The sequence below is a fragment of the Durio zibethinus genome, chromosome 7 (assembly GCF_047325235.1).
Source record: "Durio zibethinus cultivar Kanyao isolate XHJ-2024 chromosome 7, ASM4732523v1, whole genome shotgun sequence".
NCBI lineage: Eukaryota > Viridiplantae > Streptophyta > Magnoliopsida > Malvales > Malvaceae > Durio > Durio zibethinus.
In genome coordinates this window covers 22,510,433-22,532,873 of record NC_143168.1, presented here as the reverse complement: position 1 = coordinate 22,532,873, position 22,441 = coordinate 22,510,433, and the positions used below count along the sequence as shown (strand labels likewise).

The 22,441-nt window shown below is 29.9% G+C and overlaps 4 protein-coding genes across 4 annotated transcripts; 3 read left to right on the top strand and 1 right to left on the bottom strand.

Annotated features, from left to right (window-relative positions):
• Nucleotides 1-999: 999 nt before the first annotated feature.
• On the top strand, nucleotides 1,000-3,037 carry LOC111277034 (transcription repressor MYB6-like). The gene is made up of 2 exons (XM_022863139.2): nucleotides 1,000-1,681; nucleotides 2,075-3,037. Exons 1-2 carry the CDS (start codon nucleotides 1,383-1,385, stop codon nucleotides 2,724-2,726), a joined length of 951 nt encoding a protein of 316 aa, XP_022718874.2. The 5' UTR covers nucleotides 1,000-1,382; the 3' UTR covers nucleotides 2,727-3,037.
• A 6,579-nt stretch (nucleotides 3,038-9,616) lies between these two features.
• LOC111277494 (small ribosomal subunit protein uS7-like) lies at nucleotides 9,617-11,492 on the bottom strand. The gene is made up of 4 exons (XM_022863927.2): nucleotides 11,206-11,492; nucleotides 10,487-10,758; nucleotides 10,108-10,311; nucleotides 9,617-9,985 (listed from the first exon to the last, which is right to left on the bottom strand). Exons 1-4 carry the CDS (start codon nucleotides 11,326-11,328, stop codon nucleotides 9,931-9,933), a joined length of 654 nt encoding a protein of 217 aa, XP_022719662.2. The 5' UTR covers nucleotides 11,329-11,492; the 3' UTR covers nucleotides 9,617-9,930.
• A 2,869-nt stretch (nucleotides 11,493-14,361) lies between these two features.
• On the top strand, nucleotides 14,362-16,844 carry LOC111277807 (putative glycosyltransferase At5g03795). The gene is made up of 3 exons (XM_022864224.2): nucleotides 14,362-14,696; nucleotides 15,267-15,834; nucleotides 15,986-16,844. The coding sequence occupies exons 1-3, from the start codon at nucleotides 14,372-14,374 to the stop codon at nucleotides 16,482-16,484; spliced, it is 1,392 nt and encodes a 463-aa protein (XP_022719959.1). The 5' UTR covers nucleotides 14,362-14,371; the 3' UTR covers nucleotides 16,485-16,844.
• Nucleotides 16,845-18,754: 1,910 nt separating this feature from the next.
• LOC111277806 (putative glycosyltransferase At5g25310) lies at nucleotides 18,755-20,899 on the top strand. The gene is made up of 3 exons (XM_022864223.2): nucleotides 18,755-19,173; nucleotides 19,513-20,080; nucleotides 20,175-20,899. The coding sequence occupies exons 1-3, from the start codon at nucleotides 18,813-18,815 to the stop codon at nucleotides 20,677-20,679; spliced, it is 1,434 nt and encodes a 477-aa protein (XP_022719958.1). The 5' UTR covers nucleotides 18,755-18,812; the 3' UTR covers nucleotides 20,680-20,899.
• Nucleotides 20,900-22,441: the final 1,542 nt, after the last annotated feature.

Here is a 22,441-nt window from a genome sequence, read left to right as displayed (position 1 = left end):
AATTAAAAATTACGGGACAAATTTTTTAAATTCATAACCTTCAAAATCTTACCAGCTTATAGACTATCCGAATTAATATTAAATTAGCATGCAATCAAAATATTAAATAAATTATCTAAAAAATTAAACAAATAATTAGTAAAAGAAAAATCACAACAAAATAAATAAAAATCTATTACTCCATTTTTGGAACAACTTGAAACGAACAAAAAGAAAAATCTTAAACACCTTTTTGGACTGTGATGATTAATTAATTATAATTATTAAACAATTTTTTATAATACTATAATACATTTTTACTTAAATAAGAAAAATGTCCAATTAAAAATCTTATGTAATTTTTTTTGTTGATATTTAATCATAAGAATGAATTATTGAAACTATAAAAATAATTAAATTGTTTAATTTTGAATCACATGATTAGTTTTTATTTTGATAATAATTTTTAGAAAATAAATCTTTGAATATAATTTGATTTTTTAAAAATATGTAATATTATTTTTATAATTTATAATGACTAAATTATATTTATTTTAATAGCAATCATGTGATTTGTCAATAACATATTTAATTTTTAGTTTCAATAATAATTACTATTTTTAATGTATTAATTAGACCTAATAATTTAAAACATAACATGATAATAAGACATGAAAATAATATTAAAAGAGTCATAAATGTGATACGATTTAAAATTTTAACAAAAATTATATATAAATTTAATAAAAATATATATTATATTTTTTATCAACACGAATTATAATGTATATTTTTTATATATAATAAATTATTAATATACAAATTATTAATATTTTATACGATATGAAATCGAATTATTACTCTAATATCAAGCTAACCGTCTACTAAAAGTCTAGACAAAAAAAGATAAAGAGAGCATATATAATTGATGTTCAAAGTGAGAAAAAGGAAGAAAGTAAAGGACTAATTTAAAGCACAATCATTGGAATGTTTCCTAATATTTTCATAAATTGCACATAGTTAATTTACTTATTTTCAACATCTTCAAATTCCATTAACAAAGATTACCTTGTTTTCGTCTATCTAAAACAAAAACAATTTAAAAAAAAAAAAAAAAACTCTTTCCCTTTAGAGAAATTATCAAAAACGAATTCTTCCCTATAAAATTTTCTTATTATTATATATACAAGTTGGCATAGCCATCTTAGGCTATTAGCCATCTTCGTCTCTTTCTACATTGAGTACTTTCTCTCTTATCTTTCATCCTTTTGCTTCCTGTTATATACAACCCTAAACTTTTCGTCTCTTTTCCATTTCCCAGCAAAAAAACCAATCCGAAAGTGACCACATATCAGCAAAAAAACCAACGAAAATTTCAGAAAAGGGTCATACTTCAAGAAATCATGAGGAACCCAAGTTTATTAGGTACATCAACAACAAGCAAGAGCACACCATGTTGCAGCAAAGTCGGGATAAAGAGAGGGCCATGGACGCCGGAAGAAGATGAAGTCTTAGCCAACTATATCAAAAGAGAAGGCGAAGGAAGGTGGCGGACGCTGCCTAAACGAGCTGGATTGCTTAGATGTGGCAAGAGTTGTCGTCTCCGGTGGATGAATTATCTCCGACCATCTGTTAAACGAGGTCGTATTGCTCCTGATGAAGAAGATCTCATTCTTCGGCTTCACCGCTTGCTAGGAAACAGGTAGCTCGATCCTGCTTACAATATAATAACAATTCACATCTCAAAATACAAGATCAGCTTTCATAGAAGTTAATTTTTTTGGGGTTTAGTTTTCTCTGCTTTTTCTATGGTGCAGCTCTCTTTCTAAATATATTAAACATAAAGATTTGTATAAATTAATCATTTACAAAACAATTAAGTTAAGAACGTGCTGATATAGATTAATTTTTTTGGGTCGTGTATTTTATACGTTATCAAAATTGGAGATCATGTTTAGATTCGTTAGAAGCTATTTTTTTTAGGGTTTTTTTCATTTGTTTTAGGGTTTCTTTCAAGTTTGAATGTTTCATTAATGGGATTTTTTCGTTTACCTTTTTTAATCCTTTTTTGGGTTCTTAAACTTTGAATTTTCAGATGGTCTTTGATAGCTGGGAGGATTCCAGGGCGTACAGATAATGAAATAAAGAACTACTGGAACACCCATCTGAGCAAGAAGCTAATCAGTCAAGGAATAGATCCAAGAACCCATAAACCACTGAACCTTGTTAGCCATGCTTCATCACAGGCTAACCATGATCCTGTCCCAAAATCACACCCCAACCCCCCAAACTCTAATTCTTCCGAATTAGGAGAAAAATCTATTACCATTACTACCCAAGATTTTACACCAACTAACCAGGAAAATCATCAGCAATATCAAAGCCAACATGTTGTTGATAACAGTATGGCAAATTGGTATAATTCTGAGGGTGCTAGTGCTACTCATATCATGGGGCAACCAAGCAGCAGCCATGGAAATGAAGGAGATTATATTGAAAACTACAATGAAGATATGTTCTCTTCATTTCTGGATTCTCTGATTAATGACAATTACTTGTTTGTCAATCAGCAGCAACAGCCGCAGCCGCAGCCGCAACCTAATAATGTGGTAGCAGATGCAGCATCTGCTGATCAGAATTTCATGAGTCATGGCAACATTTGGGAAGCTGAAATCATGTCTTCAATGGTTCCCTTTGGGAACGAGCAAAACTCTTTCAATAATCATCACCAGCATCACCGGCCTTAGCAAAGTTACAAATTTATAGATGCATATTGAAATTAGATGGTTTTGATTACCCTATCATTTTTAAAGGAAAAAGAAATAGAAATGATAGGTTTCATTATAGTTTTATGCATTGTGATTTTTTTTTTTTCCTTTCATTTCTTGGGTTGTGTTAATGTTATGCGTAGAACTCTTTGTTGTAAGGAAGCATTGTTTTTACTTGTATGGTTGCACCTAAATGCAATTAATTATTTTTAGTGTCTAATTAAAATGTATCAGCCCTTAATTCTATAATCTTCTATAGAAATTAGCAAATCAAAATATTTGAGTAGTTTAATTTACTTCCTATGATTTCTATCATCCCACTGCTATTTTTTCCCTCTTTCTCCGTGAATATATATATATATATATATATATATATATGAATTTTAACCTATACAAAACGGAGATGAAGAAGCTTTGTTCTATCTATTTTGAGGAGTTCAGCATGCATGCATGCACCGTTCCATTGTTTTTGTTCTGTTGGCATGCCTTTTAGCTTTGGTTTGCTCATTTAAAATTTTAATTAATTACATATTAGAGTTAATTTCCCTTTTCGCAGTTTCAGCTAATATATATGCTTCTTAATTTGATTCCTTATCTTAGCAATTATCTAATCAAAAGCAGACAATACACTGAGCTCATGCTCAATATTCTATATTAATTATTGTACTTTATCACCAGTATTATATCATGCATGAAGTAAAATAATTAGGTACCATATGAATTTTTTTTTAAAATTTTATTTGCAATGTAAATTATATTATATATATATATGCTATTAAAATCATCACTAACTTCCTCCAATACTACATTTCTTTGCTCCTATTGTTCCCTTTCAAGTATATCTTGTCGTTTTAACTTTTATTCTCTTAATCCATATGTTGATCACTTGATTTTTTTTTTTTTTATATAGCTGGTTGTTTTAAATGTTTGAGTGAGTTATTAGATAGTTGGATTTAATTAAATTTTCATGATATAGATATTTAAGATTTTCAATCAAACGATTGATCAATTGCATGCCAATTTTCATTCCGATAATCGTCTTTTAATCTTAGTTAACACTAAAATAATTGTATTCATATATCTACTCACATTATAGGTAAAATGGTTTTTCACTCAGAAACATGTATAGTTACTTATTTTTCTTTACGTTAAATCAAAGCTAAGTGATTAAGGCAAAAATTCAACAATGTCTAGATGAATCATGAATCCATATTTGCTTAAGATCGTGGTTTAAGTTCATGGTTTATTTTGAGAAATGACATCAACGGCATCTGTAATAATTTCAACAATACCCTGGACAAACAATCTCATAATGATCAGTACATATACATGATCAGTGAGTTAATGTTTGGAAGAAAAAAATCATCAGCTAATAGTTCTCAATTCTAGTTGGAATTTTATATTTAACATGTTATATATCTATCTATCCTTTTTCCTTTAAGTTTAAGTTCTTTTAAGAAGAAAATTAAATTTTAAAATTCTTTGTTCAAAAAAAATAAATATTCATGGTTTTTAAGTGTCATGCATGTAAAACTAGAAGTAATTTTGTCATGCTGAACCCTAGCTTTAGTGGAAATTGTAATTAAGTTGATCCTCTGCCATGGTGATTGGTGAGCTTAGTTATTTTTTACTTAATTAATCGGTTTTCTACATTATTTTGCATTTCTTTAATTTTTTTTCGAGGAAATTGTCATCTACTCTAAAAAATTAATCGGCTTCTACAGGTATACATGTATGAAAGAAAATTAGCTGTCATAGAATTAGAATTTTGAACCAGGAGAGATATACTATTGATGTTGAAAAACTAAAGGATGTGCTGCTCAGCTCAAGTGGTCAGGGTAAGGTGAGATCGAAGTAGAGATTTTAGCTTCAAACCATAGTGTTTTCTTTTAGATGATGTATCACACGTGTTTCAAATGTTGCTGCAATATCTTTGAATTCAACATCAAGTACATTCATGGCTAACCAAATTTTCTTCGGTCAAAGGGAAACTCGATAGTTTAAAATATGATATAATATAATACAATATAAAATTGATATAAAATAAAAATACAAAGATAACATGATTTAAATTTTTAATAAAACCCATATACATATTTAACAAAACTGAAAAAATATATTTTATGTTTTTGTGTTATTAAAATACTACACGAATACACAAATTATCAATATTTTATTTTGACTCGTGTACTCCAATTGTCAAATCTACTCAAAAGTGAATTTGCCAAAACCAAATCATCGGATAGAATGATGGTTTGTAATTTGATAACATATATAGTGGCCAAAAAATTACACTGAACTATTTTATGTATTTTTCATAAAAAAGAAAAAAAAAAGTGGAATAGATACATGAGTTCGATAATGAAAATTATAAATATGAAAAATGTATGCATGACCCGGCTGATAGATCATTGTGAAGTACTTGCATTATAAATCAGGGTCAAGCAGTAAGATTTTATCTTGAATATATCATTAAATTTAAAAGTTTTAGCATAAATGAGAGAAGTCAAAGGGAGGGAAATGTTCAAACCTTAGACTTATATTTTTCTAAGGAATAAAAGCTTGACTATTGATAAATTAAACCTAACTATAACTATAAGTCTATCACTTTTTTTTTAATAAAATATCAAGTAAACACAAAGAAGAGAGAAACATACGAAAGTATGTTGGGAAATTCAAGCCTTTCAATATTTCTTATTAATTTGAAACCTAAGGTTATTGATTTATTTTCTTTAATGTACTAGAACCATCTTCTAAGTTTAATTTGCATTGTTTTGGGTGCTGTTCAGTTCGATATTTTTGTGGTTTTCTTGAAGTCAGTTTGGCCAAGAAAAGAGCAGAACTTGTTATTAATCAAGCTCTAAGGTGGCAAGTTTATGGGTGTGAGTTTAACTTGGAAGCATTCATACAAAGTTTACCTAGAGGCAACATTGATATATTCTACAAATCCTGCATTTGGTAAACTGGGAAAACTTTAGAGTTGGCGGGTCGGGTTCGGGGTCGGTTTTGCTTGCCCCGAACTTGATCTTATTCGATTTTTTTTTGTTTTTTCATACCCGAACCCGACTCGATGCTATATAAACAGTACCCAATTCGACTCGATCCGAAATTAATAAAATATTATTTTTTAAAATATAAAATATTATTTTTTAAATATAAATATTTAAAAATATCATTATATAAATATATATAAATAAAAATTTAAATAATTAATTAAAAAATAATTTTTTATATAATATCAGGTCGGGTTGGATCAAGTTTACTAAAACCCGAACCCCAAATCTGAATTTCAAAAAAAAAAAATCGATCTCATAAGGTTGGATTGAGTCGGAACCCGTTAGAGACGGATTCGATTGCCGTCCCTAGAAAACTTGGAGGTATTGGATTTAAGTAAAAATGAGCTTATTCCTGAGGCAGTGTCCTGTTAGTTTGTTTTTGAACTTGCACATAGAACAATGTTCTTTGCTTTACTCGGTCTTTGTTGGTTGTATAATCTCTTAATTTCTAAACAAATTCGTTTTATTTAGAAAAAAAAAAATTATCCAATCTAGATGTTCAAACCTACTTAGACCTATTTGGTGTAATAACAGCAGCTTGTGTATAGAGTTTGACAAGCAAATGGTATTTCGTTAACCCTCAAATGAATATCTTTGTCGGTTTGCGGCTTTGTCTGAATTTGACATCATTGTTCATAAAAATTTCTTAATTACATTCATTATTTATTTTTTATTTTCAATTACAATTGAGATTTCAACTTAAAACTTGCAATCTTGAAATTAATTCCATAACATCAAACTAGAAACTCATTGATCTTTTTTTTAAAGATTGCCTATTTACTTTTTCCCAAGCAGAAAAAGAGACGGCGAGTCTTCCAAGGACGGCGGAAGCGGGATATGGACGAAAAACATGGGACATCATCAATTAGCTTTCTTTAGCATCTTTACTTAAGTATGCTCTAGACTTCTAGCCAAACGAATCATCAGTTTATGGTAAAATAACAGTGTATAATTCAAATTAAGAAAAAACATGCTTTTATCATGCATTTTCCTTCACCTGAACAAATCAATAACTAATGTTTTAGCTTTATAAAATTATAGTAATAAAGGACTAAATTAATTTAATTTTTCCAAATTTTTTAATAATACAAAAAAAACTGTAATTTAAAAATTATAAAAATATTATAGTATTAATATTAAAAAAATTGTTTAAAATTTAAATACCAAGGATAAGCTTTTCTACTCCTTTAATAATTTTGCAAGTGAATTTGGTTTAATTTTATATATTAATTTGATGTTCGGTATTATGTGATTTTTATTATAAATTTTATCTGCATACGTAATTTTATTAAGAAATACGAGAACGCTCATTGGACCGATGATCTTCATGATCAGCACTAGGAAAAGACTAAAGCAATTACTTGGATTAAAAAAAAAAAAGAGCACTACTTTTCTAGGTTGCTGGGTTTAAAAGCTAAGAATGGCAGATAATGGGGAGGGCATGTGAGAGGTTGCTGTGTTTGAAGTAGGTGGCATGCAGGCAGGGCCAATGCCCCAGCACATCCAGAACCACAGAGTGAATTTTGTATTTTTATTGAAATCCAACCCCAGCCAAAAGTACCTAGCTTTTTGAACCCCCTGAAAGTGCTCCTGTATCTCCATATCTCTATGTTGTTAGGTAAACTTTGTACTTCCTTGTGGACCCTTTTGGCCATAGGGTAAAATATTTATTGTAAATTGACATAGCCAATTTCAATTGAGAAATGAATTTGGTCACTTTATACCTGTATATGGACCCAGTCAGTTTTGGTTGGCTCTTCAAAAATTCTGTCTCAAGCTGGATCAAGTCCTATTAAGTTTTAAAGGTTTAGGAATTTTAAAAATTAATTTTTATTAATTAAATAATGCATCTGATCAAACCAGGTTAAGCTTGAAAAACTTTGTCCGGACGTATAGCCTGACTCTTGGACCACATGTTCTAATATCTTTTTGAAAAGTATTTCATCTATAATTTTTTATTATAATCTTGTAATTTATTAATTAATTATAATAAAAAATTATGTAAAGGTGAATCCCTGAATTTATATAATCGTAAATTTTGATTGAATAATTGTAATGCAAGAATTATAAGTGATATGTTTTTTTTAAAATATTTTTTAATACTTAATTCTACTTTTTTTTGTTGTAAATTAAATTATCTCTATTTTTTTTCTTTTGAATCACTTCAAATATATGTTCACTTGTTTTTTACGTTTCATATTAATTTTTAATTTTTTTGGCTTTTGTGAAATTAAAATAAATAGTTTATCAATAGTATAAAAAATAAAAAATTAATTAAAGCCAATTACAATTAAAAGTTGAGAGTATATAAACATAAAAATCTATCACTTATAATTATTATACTACAATTAACTAATTACAATTTAAATAAAATAGTATCGATCAATTAATCAAGATTTTAAAGATTTTCACCTAAAATGCAAAATGAAATGACTTGGAAAATTCGGAATACAAAATCTCCAATATCAAAACACTCAAAAAGGGTAAACTTCATAAATTTTTTAAAGCCTATAATTAAGGAAGAGAGAAACATGACTATATATGCAAAGACTAACCTTCTCACTATCATGACATTATTTTCAAGTAAGAACTGAAACGAAAATATAAGAAACTGAAGAACAATATGAGCAAGCTATATGTGTGTGTGTATGTGATTGATAATTTAACTAACCTGGAAACAAGAAGCAGTCGATCAATGCCACTGCAGCTGTAAATGATCACCATTGAAGCTCCAATCAATAGCAAGTTCCAAAAGGATGAAGAGAACTATTTTATTGTGGGGGTAAAATCCATCGAAAGATGGTAAGAAAAAGTAGAAAGTAGCCAAAGATTATGTTTAAATTGCAACAGAAAAAAAAAGAGAGCAAAAATTGGAGATTAAGAGTGTGTTTTTAGCTAGGTCAAGGCTCATGAGGGTTAGATAAATTGACATACATCAACAACCAAACCTTTGGATGACCATGCATGCTTCACTGGCCTGGACCTACCCTTCTCTCCTTCCAACTCCCCTATATACATGCTTCTGTCCTTTGTCTCAACTGCCCACCCAATTTAATGGAGGGCTAGTCATGATCTTTGTGATCTTGTCAATTTCAAATTAATAATCTGGGCACAAAAAATCATACAATTATGAACATTTCATTATCATTTGATGACGACCTTTCAAAAGAATGAAATCTTCATTATTACTAATCATAACATCATTTTCAAAATCTTCTTTGATATAGAAAATGGGTTAGGCTTTTAGCCCAATCCATTTTCCTATTTGGTTGAAATGGAAAAAAAAATGAGAAAAATTGTAGTATCAGAAAATAATCAGGGAAAATCAATAGAAACTTTTTTTTAAATAAACTTTTTTTCATTATTCTTTAAAAGATGTGAGAAATAGAGGAGAAATTTTGTTGGGCCCCCTAAGAGTTAATGATCTGTGTGACTTTAAACATTTGATTCATCAAGAAATGAATGTCGTGCTTTTATTTTTATGATTGTATTTTTTATTTAAAAGATTACTACTTCATTTGATAAAAAGAAACGAAAAATTTCTTAATTTATGGTTAAATTATATTACAAAATGTGTTATTTGGTAGCTAGATCATTAAATTAAAACAATTTTTTTTTCTTCTGCCTTTCTTTTAGTACAGAAGTGGGAACCGCTTCAGTCCCAATGGAATGTTGTTTTGGCATTGAATTCATACATCTGTATAAGTATAATCGAATCCATTGTTGTCAATTATTATAATCGTATCGATAATTGTTGCTTTACACATCATGCATGCATTGGCATTTCAATGTCAAGAAAAACTGAGTCATATTTTTTCTTGTTAATTATTGTGTTATAGAAACAATAGCAAAATTATTTTAGATATACAAAGAAAAATCTGTGAAACCAAACAGAATTAAAAGATTATTACAGTCCAAAAAGAACTTACAAAAAGGAAATAAGCCAGAAGGCTCCAAAACCTTAAATAAGCCAGAAGGCTCCAAAACCTTACAGATAGTAATGATAAGTTTTCTTCCTCCAATTGAGTTATAAAATAGCAATTGCGATTATTCCAGGGCGAGAACCAAATTAAAAAAAAAAAGAAGCTAGAGGCGGGGTTCTTCACCATCCCAGCAGAACTCCATTTTCAACGATTGGCCTTTGCAACTCTCTCAATCTCATCCTTTTTCTTGATAGCATAGCTGTATATATATAGACATCCAAGAAACCATATATCAATTTTGAAAGAGCAAACAGGGAAAAAAAGAATTGAAAAAAGAAAATTAAAGAGTACTTGAATTTTGTTTATGGGATTGATATGTACCTGTTAGAAGAACCCTTTGCAGCATTGATCAATTCATCAGCCAAGCATTCAGCAATGGTTTTGATGTTTCTAAAGGCACTTTCACGAGCACCTGTTGTGAGAAGATATATTGCTTGGTTCACTCGACGCAATGGAGAGATATCAACAGCTTGCCTTCTCACCACACCGGCTGATCCAATTCTAGTTGCATCTTCTCTTGGTCCACTATGAAAAAATTTGAAGCGAAAAAACCTATCACCATTTTTGTTTATGACTAGTCATGTAAATGAATCTATCATCTTTCAGAGACTAAATTTCCTAAAAGCGATATATATAGGATAATAATCGATTTCCAAAACTAGATTTAAACTTCATAACAAATGATATAGTTTTTAATTACCTGTTTTTCACGGCATCAACAATGACTTGAATGGGGTTTTGATCAGTGAGAAGATTAATGATGTCCATGGCATGCTTAACAATTCTCACAGCCATCATTTTCTTACCGTTGTTGCGGCCATGCATCATCAAGGAATTAACCAGCCTTTCCACAATGGGGCACTGAGCCTTCCTAAACCTCTTCACTTGGTACCTCCCGGCTGTATGTGGTACATAAATAGCATGCTTGCCTGGCTGGAAGCTAATGTAATCCGTCAACGATTGATCACTTAGCTGCAAAATTAAAGAAAAAAAATGTATAATTAAACCAAAATAATCAACATCATAAAATGGACCAGCTAAGGTTTTATCTAAACAACTGAATATTTCAGATTTAACTTTAATTTGTTTTTAGACTTATTAATTCAACTGTTATAATTAAAACTCTTTAGAATTGAGAATAAGATTCAAGATTCAAATCCAAAGAAACAAAATCTGAATCAAACATTTTGAAAGCTAATTATAAAGTTAAATATTTTTTTCTCAGCCAAAATAAAAATTTTATTAATAAAATCTAGTCATAAGCATACTGAAATTTAGAAAACATGTTTATATATATATAAACAACTCATCTCGATTTTGCTAATGAATTAGCTTTCCAAAGGAATGAATTTATATATATATATATATATATAAATAGATGTAAATGAAACAAAAAAAATTGTAGGAAGACGAGCTCACAATAACTTCATCATAGCTCCATTTGTTAAAGAGCTTGACTTCATTGAAGGGTAGTTGATCAGATTGATCATCAGAGGCTTGGTTATTGTTTGAAGTAACAGCCATCGCTCTTTGGGTGGCCATGATTGATGTTTTGGAGCTTGATTTGCAAACTAGTCGATCTCTTATACCTAGAAAAATTAAGTAGGCGTCGCCATTGTTTTACAAGAGACGTGCTAAATGTACATATCTAGGCAGAGATTTTATTGAGATAAAAGGCAAACAATATTTTCTGATAAGGTCAAAAAAATCTTGTCAAACCTAGAAAATTTAGGCATAATTAAAGGATTGATGAAGATTTTTTTAATAAGATAGTTTTTTTACCAAGGCAGATTAAAAATTTATAATTTGAGTTTCATTAATTTTCGGAATTGACTTGAAAATTAATAAAAACACTACATATAAATTACATAAATAACAAATTAGAAACTTGAATTTCGGATTTGAAAACCTTGGGGATTCAAATCTTGAAGAAAGAAATTAGAGTTGATAAAACCCAAATTAATCATATTTATCTTCATTTGAATTTAATATAAGTACATAATTCATTTTTCAATGCAAATCATATATATATATAAAATATTATATTGTAATATGTATAAAATCTGATAAAGTTTACTTAGGTGGATGCATAGGTGGATTTTTTTTTTTGACACATAAGCAAATTTGTAAAATTTCTCTTTATAATGATACATAAGATATTTTTTAATTTTAAGCTATTTATCAAAAATTTTATTAAAAAATTTATTTAATTATTCAAAATTTTTAAATTTTAAATGGAAAATCAATTTAGTTTTAAAACAATTAAATAGATAAAATTATTATTATTATTTTATTTTGGTAAGATTTTATTTAAATTATTTAAAATTAATTTTTTTTTTTTTTTACTTATAGATTAAATAGATGTATTTAAAAATCACTGGTTATTCAAATCTTTTAAAGATATATTTATATAAAATTTTTTTAATTATCTAAAACTTTTCTTTTAATTGAAATAAACACATCTTTAACTGTCAAATACACATTTAAATATATCTTTTTATTTTTAAAAATTAATTTTTTAATAATTTGCTATACATACTGAAAAGGGGAAAATCCTATCATTAATGGTCCCAGCCCCACACATGTAAATTCTTATCAATCTAATCTTACTCATAAATGCAAATATAATTACTCATTAATTCATTATATTATATAAAAAAAATTTACATATTCAAACATAAAAAATTTAATATCTTTTTTTGACCATTAAAATAAAATTGAAATTTAGTATACTTTACTTTCTTATATGTTTACTTTGTTATATATAATATGATTAATTTATAATCAATATTATGTGATAGATGTTATTAATTATTAAAACTTGGTCTCACACAATCTCAAGAGGTGTTGTTCAGTTCTCCGGTCATCCTAAAAATAATAAAATAAAATATTATTATTAACAAATATCTCGATTTTTAAATGAAAACTTCACCTATCACCTTCAATCAAGGCGATAATATATATATTTTATTTTTTAAAATTAATATTTACTAATTTAGATATATATCTTTTAAATTTTAAAAATATCAAATATAGTTTTATCAAATATTTACTAATTTGATTTATTTTTATTTTTATTTTTGTGAATATTTCTTCTTTCTCCAATATTTTTTATCATATATTTTAAATTTTATCAATTTTTTGATTAAAAATTGTTTTTATTATGATTTGATATTTTAATTATATTATTTATATATTGCATATACTTTGAATATATAAATAATTAATTAAATAATTTTAATTTATATTTTTATTCACATTTAAATAAAATAAAAATAATTCGTATATCATAGGTAACAAGCTAATTAGTCATATTTATCTTCATTTGAGTTAAATTGATTACTCATATATTAATAGATATTTGTATTGAAGAAAACATACACAAAAAAGAGTTATCAAAAGTTATGCATATATTTTATCAAACAAGAAGATAAAGAATGAAAAAAAAATGTATAAGATTTTTTTAAAAGAAAAATATAGATTAATATGGATCCTATTAATAGAGATGCCAATGGGTAGGGTATGGTATGGGGAGGGTAGAGCATTCTCTATCCTTATCTTTAGATTTTTATATTATATCCATTCGTATTCTCGTACTTAATGCGTATTTCAAATTTATTCTTATATTTATTCTTGTGAATATTTAATGAGTAAGGATAATTTTTATTCCCGTATCTTTTTTTAAAAAATAAAAATAAGAATTTGTTTTTTCAATTTTTTTTATTTTTATTTTATCTGTTTAGGTAATTTTATTTATAAATATTTATTAATATATATTTTTTGATAAAAATATATTAATTCTAGTTAATTCAAAAAAATAATTAATATTATTTAATAAAAAATTTATTTGCTAAATAATTTTAAATATATATAGAGTATGAGTATGGGATACGTGCCATATTATTTGTTTTTATTCCCATAATCAATAAAAATTTAAAATTATACTCATCTTTATATCTATAATATAATATTTATTTTTTATCTCTATTTAAATAAAAAATTAAATTTCGGAATTTGATACGAATAAGATTGACATTTCCACCTACCAACTTGTCTTCATATAAAAGTGAAAATAAACAAGCTAAAATATAGTTACTTGGAGAAAAGCATGAGTGTCTTTCTAGAAATTACAAAATGATGTTCTCCTTTCTTTTTCATTATGAATCAGTGTGGGACACCCCTGAATTTGATCTTGCTACAGAACAAATTGGAAAAGTTCTTCATTATCACAAGGTTCTATCCACCTTTTAAACATGAAACCCTGGTGTAATCTCAAATCCATTCAAGATACAGCAACAAGATTCTTTGTTAATAACATGTGCAAAGGTCTTTATAAATGGTTAATTGGCTTTTATTTCTGAAAACTGCAGAAGAATTTATCATAGACATGTTTAAGACAAGTTTTCACTGCAGAATGAGAAACAAAATGTGACAATGGCTCTCAATACAGACTTTCAATTTAATTTTTCATTTTTTTTCTGATATAGACAGCTTTTAATGGATGTAGCTATCTGTTAATTTACTGAACTATATATACTAATAGATTGAATTGTCAATCTCCATTCTTTAAGCCCCTCCTGCTCCCATGGGAAAGTCTTCTTCTTTTTGCTACCAATTCTCTAAGCACCGTTTCTCAACATCTTTTGGGGGTCCTTTCTTTTTCTTACCTTTAAGTTTGGCAATTTCTACTGTTCTTCTTATTTGCTTATACATATTTTGCACAACCTCAAAAGTGTTCACCAATACACAAAACAATCTTTACCAAGAGTCTTCACCAATATCTTCTTTAATCCAGCAAATGGTTCCATTTTCACTTGAAAATGCAGCTGAAGAATTGTTCTTTTCACCTAGATCTGCTCCTTTGTCGAGAGGGAACCAATGGTCTATCGGAAGCCTTTTTGGCTTATATGGTAAGTGAGCTTGCTATAGGAATATGTTCTTTTTAGGAGATATAATGTTAGTTTAGTACCCTGTTAACTTTTTTCTCATAAAAGTTAAATCATTCAGATGGAGTGGATGATTTCTTTTCTTGAACTTATCTTTGTGATTAATATCATGCTGAAGTTTAAGACCAAAATTTCAAGATTCAGACATAAGTAATCAATTTTTTGAACATAATGCTGAGAATGATTTGAGCATAGTGTTTAGCCTGGACTCGTACAAAATCAATAATGCAACAAGAAAATACCAACCTGGAACTAGTAAACCAATCTGCATTGTTGCTATCATTTTGTTCAATGTTCCTTCTGAAAACTCTAATGATATTTCCCTAGAAAAGTTGGTTCTCAAAATAGAATTAGCAGCACATCGGCCCTCTGGTTTATGCTTTGAACTTTATGCTTGAAGACCTCTGGTTTTCTTTTAGCTGTGATCTTAGCACCTGTAGAAAATTTGCGGCAATCCAATCTAGCCTTTTATGTACTTTCCCTCAATCTGTTCAACATTCATTTTGTTTAAAATCTTGGATTTTGTGGTTTCAGGAAACTATGTAAATAACACAGAGGTCTACCATGATAAAGATTTCTTCCTAGAAGATTACAAGGAAATGAATAGGAGCCTTAAGATATATGTTTATCCTCACAGCAGAGATGATCCCTTTGCTAATGTGCTCTTGCCGGTGGATTATGATCCCAAGGGTCATTATGCCAGTGAACTTTATTTCAAGAGGATTCTTTTTAAAAGCCACTTCATCACAAAGAATCCAAGTGAGGCAGATCTCTTTTTTATGCCTTTCTCTATAGTAGAAATGCGGCATGACCCTAGGATTGGTCCAGAAGGAATGCAAGATTTCATCAAAGATTACATCCACAATATTAGTCACAAGTACCCTTATTGGAATCGAACAGACGGGGCTGATCACTTTTATGTTGCTTGTCATACCATTGGGCGTTTTGCAATGGATAAAGTATTTGAAGCCAAATTCAATGTGATTCAAGTTGTTTGCTCTTCATCATATTTTGTTGCTGGATATATTCCTCACAAGGATGCTTCTATGCCACAAATTTGGCCTAGACAAGGAGATCCTCCAAACTTTGCTTCATCAAAAAGGTTACTCCATTTATTTGGATCTGCTAGTTATTAGATGATGAGGATAATGTATTGAAATACTTTATGATCTTGAAAATTACTACAAAAGAATTCCCTCTTTGCTTGCTGCTTTCAAAGTATTCTTATCTTACTTTGACAAATGAAACTGCAGAAAGCAGCTTGCCTTTTTTGCTGGGACAATCAACTCACCTGCACGTCTAGCTCTTCTTAAACTTTGGGGAAATGACACCGACATTTTTGCTCACTTTGGCCGGCTCAGAACACCTGATGCTGACCAGCTTCTTGGTAGCAAGTTCTGCCTTCATGTCAAAGGCTTTGAAGTAAACTCAGCTCGTGTTGCAGATGCAATATATTATGGTTGTGTTCCGGTGATTCTTGCCAACCACTATGATCTCCCATTTGGTGACATATTAAATTGGGAGAGCTTCTCAGTTTTGGTTCATTACTTGGATATCCCAGTATTAAAGAATATACTTCAAAGGATTAGCTTAGAAGAGTATTCCGTACTACAAAGTAACACGTTGAAGGTTCGCAAACATTTCCAGTGGAATGATCCTCCAATAGATTATGATGCATTTTACATGACAATGTATGAGTTGTGGCTCCGCCAGAGTTCTGTGAGGGTCCGATTAAGTGCTTGGATGGAATAAATGTAAATTGCTTTAATGCTTTGGGGTCTTTAATGGCATTAGGCGATCATGTACTTTTTGTTCCCCTTTTTCATTGATCTTATTTTATTTCTGTTTTGTAACATGAGCGACACACAGAAATTTTTCCGAAATTAGACGGGGTTGATTTACTTATCGATTGGATGTAAGTAAAACTATGTTGATAACATATTACACAAGCATTTATGTCAAATGGTTGGTTCTCTGCCAGACCATGATTCTAAAAGCCACTGCCTTGTATTCTCTTTACTTGGATGTATAATTTCAAGCTTCTCTATGCCCCCTTTTACCAAGGAGTGGTTCCAGCACAAGTCTATGCCTTTGATTACGCCTTTCTTTGATGATTAGATTTATGATATCTGAGATAAAGGTTCAGCTTCTCCGGCATTTTTTTTTTTTTATTTCATTACTAAATCTCTAGACATGGTTTTACTTCTTAATGTATTCTATAGTATACATTGGTTGAAAGTGTGTTCCATTAGTTTTTGCCATATGTATTTGTTCAAAGAACTTTAACCTTCAATCCAATCATATCAGCGGAAACAAAATCAAATAATAAATCAAACACACAAGACAACAATTTAACGTGGTTCGATCTAATCAATCTACGTCCACGGATGAGAAACAAGATCCACTAGTTGTAAAAAATTACAAATATACATCAAATCATCAACCTCACTCAACAATCAATACTCATAAGAGATTATCAATCTCCTCTAGTCCTATGGAGTATTCTCAACCCAAATAAATACAAACTCAAACTCTTGTGCACCCTTTCAACATAATCAAACACATACTCGTATGCTCCCATACATCATACCTATGTGGACCCTCTCAGTCTCCTCTAGTACCTATGTGGATCCTCTTAGTCTCTTTTAGTTCACTCACAAATAAACATACACACCCATAAGACGTAAAACCCAATACTCTTATAAAATGTTTTGTTGCTTACTTGGAAATCAAATGAAAGAAATCATTGCCAACCAAGGTCCTTGTGTCCGGTTTCTCCAACTTTATGTTGACTTTCCTCCAGCCATATGGCTGCATAACTAGTTGGATTAGAGGAAAGTATTGTGGTTGTTTCTCGACCACAATATGGCTTTACTTGTAATTTATTAGAGCTTCCTTGTTTTATCTAATTCAGAAAAAGTAAAAATGAAAAATGAAAAAAAAAAAAAAACAAAAGAAAGAGAACAATTTGGGGCAGGTTATTTTTAAGTAACTGAGTGATCTAGGCAATCCTGCATTCCTTGTTTGACAATGTTCATAAGTTTCTATTGCTGATGTCAAGATGAAACCTTTGGGCTTGTTCTGCTGATCAGGTAATGAGCTATTGTTTCAAAACCAGAAATCAGAACAACCAAAAGGTTAACTGTTAATTCATTATATGCTCACTTCTTCTCCATAAAATATATGTAAACTTCTCGTTAATTCTTCATGAAAAATCGTTAGCTGGTAGGTCTTCGAAACTTCTAAAGATGCATGGAACACACACATATTTTGTTATATATATTTAGTATTAACTAATATCCTTATAGATTGCAGGTTTTCATAGAACCAGATGTTAAAGCCATCCAACTAAATGTTACCATATTTATCACATTTTATGGCAGTCTTGTACCAAGCATATGGCTTTGAGCAAAATTTTCTTATATGAAAGTGGTGCTGATAGCTTTTATCAAACAAAAGTGAGCTTCTATTGTTGACAATCTGATGCAGTAATAGGAATAAACAAATAAGTTTTACTATTTATTATGTGCTGTACTTGTTTATAAAGAGTTATGTGAGATTTGTTTTTATCTTTATTTGACAATATTTGCAAAGAAAAGACCTCTTACATTTCTCTGGGACCTCCCTTCTGTTCCAAGAAACCATTCACTCACTTCTCTCATTCCCATATTCAAGATATTGACATTTCCTCACCTGCTTCAAAAGTATGATTGCAGACAAATCAATACAGAAGTCAAAATCTTGAAACTTAATTACAAACCGGTGACTTGCTATGGACTGAAAGCTTCAACTTTGAGGTGAACAATTTGTAGTTTGAAAATTGCAGAAAGCTACACTTGCAACATGTTTTGGAAACAAGCCTACCTGATAAATATTTCTGTAAATTGTACATCATCCACATTTTTTGTCTGATTTTTTTCATTATTCTCACTTCATGACCATTTATAATTGATGTAGCTATCTGTCAATGCACCCCAAAACCATAAGATAAACTATATAAGGATATTGACAAACTTCATCTGTTCATTTTTCTTTTTTAAATGATCAACATTTGTTTAGAACCTTGCCTTCTAACTCTTCATGGGGAAGTCTTCTGTTGTTATTTACAATGTCTCCAAGCAGCAGTATCCCCCTACTTTCAAAATATTTTTCTTTTTGTTACCCATAAGTTTAGCCATTACTACCTTTCTACTCATTTTCATTTACATATACACAACCTCAAGGGTCTTCGCAAATCCCCAAGCTAGTCCTTTCCTAGAACCTGCAACAAATTTATCTTTATTTGATCTGATAATCCCTGTTTCAACTGACAATGAGGAGACTATACCATTTTCAATCGACAACACCGCTGAAGATTTATTTTTTGATCTACCGCGAACTGCCAGTTACGCAAAGCAGAGCCAATGGTCCGTAGGACTAGGAGATCTGTTTGGCTCCGGTGGTATGTAGCTTTGAGTTTTGAGCTTCATCTTGTTTAGTTTTTTTTTATTATTGTTACATATACATTTTTTGAGTTAGACATGATTTTCAGATTGCTCATTTCTTCTCAGTATAATTCCCTTAAAAAGTATATAATAGCAGACTGCTGGTATTCATTTTAGCCATAAAAATTTATGACGAGTAATATAGGGCTTTGAGATAAGGCAATCTATATAACCTCATATCAGCAAATTTAGACCCACTCCATAGTATCATTGCATAGAGACGAGAACTTTTCTCATCAGGATATGCTGGTATGGGAATTAAACTGTTGGTTTTTTTTTTTTTTTTGTTTGTTCAGGAAACAATATGAATAACACAGAGATATATCATGATACTGATATCTTTCTGGAAGACTATAAGGAAATGAATAAGAGCTTAAAGATATTCGTTTACCCCCATAAGCCGGATGACCCCTTTGCGAACGTGCTCTTGCCTGTGGATTTTGATCCTAAGGGTCATTATGCCAGTGAACTTTACTTCAAAAAGGCTCTTGTCAACAGCCACTTTATAACAAAGGATCCGAACGAGGCAGATCTTTTCTATATGCCTTTCTCCATTGCTGATCTGCGCCACGATCCTAGAATTGGCCCTGAAGGACTGCAAGATTTCATCAAAGATTACATCGTCAATATCAGTCATCAGTACCCCTACTGGAATCGAACTGGAGGAGCTGATCATTTCTATGTTGCTTGTCATTCCATTGGCAGAATAGCCATGGATAAAGCCGTTGATGCCAAAGAAAATTCCATTCAAGTTGTTTGCTCTTCAACATATTTTGTAGCAGGGTACTTTCCTCACAAAGATGTTTCTATGCCACAAATTTGGCCTAAAGAACAAGATCCAAAAAAACTTGTTTCATCAAAAAGGTGGAGCTCTTTACCTTTCTAACCATAAATTGTACACTTATAATCCACTTTAGATGAAGCATCACTTAGCTTCACAAATTAAAATTTATTGCAGGAACCAACTAGCTTTCTTTGCCGGACAAGTTAACTCCCCGGTACGCGCAGCTCTTTTAAAACACTGGAGAAATGACACTGAAATATTTGCTCATTTCGGACGACTTGAAACAGATGATGGTGAGGAGCAACTTAGAAGCAAGTTCTGCCTCCATGTCAAAGGCTTTGAAGTTAACACAGCAAGAGTAACAGATGCAATACATTATGGTTGTGTTCCCGTTATCCTTGCTAATCACTATGACCTGCCATTTGCTGATATTCTCAACTGGAAGAGCTTCTCAGTCGTTGTACATTACATGGACATCCCAGTGTTGAAAAAAATCCTTCAAGGAATAAGCTTGGAAGAATACTTATGGTTGCAAAGCAATGTATTGAAGGTGAGGAAACATTTCAAATGGAATGTTCCACCAGTTGATTATGATGCATTTTACATGGCTATGTATGAGCTGTGGCTTAGGAGAAGTTCTGTCAGGGTTCGGCTAAGTGCTTCCAAGGAATATATATAAAGATTCAGAGCTCTCAACAATTTTTTCCCACTTTTTATTTGTTTTTCTGGTCTATCATTTCTTGCCTGGGAGATGGACCATGATTGTTCAGCAGAACCTCCATAATGCTATACCTTTAATTTCATCAAAATTTTCATGTTGATTCATTTGTGTAGACATATAGAAAAAATCTATAAATTTTCAATATATGCAGCTGAAATCTATGGGTGGTATTGTGTGTATTTGAAGTTTACAACCTCACATGGCCAGGTTCGCTTTATCCAATGACAATTCTTTCCAAGTTGTCCTAAAGAAGACTGGGTCTTTGTCATTTATATCACGTTTAAATAAATGGAGACGGGTCAGAACCAGAATCTGACATTATGAATGCAGGGGTCAAATATATTACAAATTTCTTTTAGCATATGGGAAATGTGAGATGCAATCATGGTTCTGGTTCATATCAATGGCCCCTTGGAAGTTGGAACTCTCATTCAATATTGTTCTTCCATTATATTTGGTACCACTTGAATATGCGAATCAGTTAAGCAGCATTAAATTTGAGGTCCCCCCTCTCCTATAGTAATTTTTCTTACGAGTTCAGAGAATCTTTCATTTCTAAACTATTTAGTAATATCTACGTTTCATGAATTATGTCTCGTTTGTATATCTTAAGTTGTCTCAAAAAATATATATATTTCTTTTGAAACGTTGAAGAAAAAATCATTTTTATTTTTTTTTATTATCCTTTAATTATAATATCTTTTTTTTTCTTACTTTTTTTTTTAAAATACGGGTAATTTGAGAAACAAACTTTATAATAAAAAAAGTCCAAATCCAACTCAAAAAATTTTTAAAAAATTTTGTGCAAAGTCAAAATAAGACATAATAGACATGAAATAAAGTAGTATACGAAATAATAAAGATGGCAGCAAAGAAACCAAGTGGAAATGAAAATTAACATATGGGAATTAAATTTTCAGACAAGGTCGAAAGCGAATCTTAGTGGTTTGGACTTGGGGCATTGAAGACAAGATAATGACTTAATGCTGGGGCCAACACTGGCTCGGGGCCCATAAATTTGTCAGTCAGGTTGGGTTACAGGCGGACAAAATTTGTCGTATTTCCACCTTTCTTTTTCTCTCCTTTAAGAACACAAATTTCACTTGAATCTAGCTTAAAAGTAAAATTATTTTTTACACAATCGATAAAATTTTAAATTATTATATAAACAGAATTAGAGGGGTCACATATCTCATATATATATTTATAAAAAAATTAAATAATTAAATAATTTAATTTCGTTTAAACAAAAGTGAAAGATTGAATTAAGTTATTAATTCAATTGAGTAGGTGATAGGCATGCAGCTTATTTGAACTTTAATACATTGAGTTAATGTAGGTTATGGTAATAGACTGATTCGACACAAAATTAACTCATTCATTTTACTTTAAATGTAGATAGATTTGGAATGAAGTGAGGGAAAAAAAAAGAATTTGAGGTCCTTTGATTGCATGATAAGTGAAAATTTCACCGTGTTGTAATTAAATTTTATGATTGAATTTTTAATTCTTTTTGTACTAAAAATTCGGAATAGATATATTATTCGATTACCTATATTAAGGTAAAATATATTGTATCTGATAACTTAAGATAAATAACTACAAATTGTATATTTGAAATGATCACAATAAACGATAATTGATATGATTCAAACTCAAAATTTTTTTATTAAAGAAGAGGAACTTTAATCAATTAAACTAACCATTTGTTAATAATTTT

What these genes read in the sequence shown, in the direction of transcription:
- LOC111277034 (XM_022863139.2), top strand. Translation starts at nt 1,383, where the DNA reads ATGAGGAACCCAAGTTTATTAGGTACATCAACAACAAGCAAGAGCACA. An exon ending in CACCGCTTGCTAGGAAACAG is followed by an intron (nt 1,682 to 2,074) that starts GTAGCTCGATCC and finishes TTGAATTTTCAG; the next exon opens with ATGGTCTTTGATAGCTGGGA.
- LOC111277494 (XM_022863927.2), bottom strand. Translation starts at nt 11,328, where the DNA reads ATGGCCACCCAAAGAGCGATGGCTGTTACTTCAAACAATAACCAAGCC. An exon ending in GGAGCTATGATGAAGTTATT is followed by an intron (nt 10,759 to 11,205) that starts GTGAGCTCGTCT and finishes TTAATTTTGCAG; the next exon opens with CTAAGTGATCAATCGTTGAC. An exon ending in GTTGATGCCGTGAAAAACAG is followed by an intron (nt 10,312 to 10,486) that starts GTAATTAAAAAC and finishes ATTTTTTCATAG; the next exon opens with TGGACCAAGAGAAGATGCAA.
- LOC111277807 (XM_022864224.2), top strand. Translation starts at nt 14,372, where the DNA reads ATGGGAAAGTCTTCTTCTTTTTGCTACCAATTCTCTAAGCACCGTTTC. An exon ending in AAGCCTTTTTGGCTTATATG is followed by an intron (nt 14,697 to 15,266) that starts GTAAGTGAGCTT and finishes TTGTGGTTTCAG; the next exon opens with GAAACTATGTAAATAACACA. An exon ending in AACTTTGCTTCATCAAAAAG is followed by an intron (nt 15,835 to 15,985) that starts GTTACTCCATTT and finishes ATGAAACTGCAG; the next exon opens with AAAGCAGCTTGCCTTTTTTG.
- LOC111277806 (XM_022864223.2), top strand. Translation starts at nt 18,813, where the DNA reads ATGGGGAAGTCTTCTGTTGTTATTTACAATGTCTCCAAGCAGCAGTAT. An exon ending in AGATCTGTTTGGCTCCGGTG is followed by an intron (nt 19,174 to 19,512) that starts GTATGTAGCTTT and finishes TTGTTTGTTCAG; the next exon opens with GAAACAATATGAATAACACA. An exon ending in AAACTTGTTTCATCAAAAAG is followed by an intron (nt 20,081 to 20,174) that starts GTGGAGCTCTTT and finishes AATTTATTGCAG; the next exon opens with GAACCAACTAGCTTTCTTTG.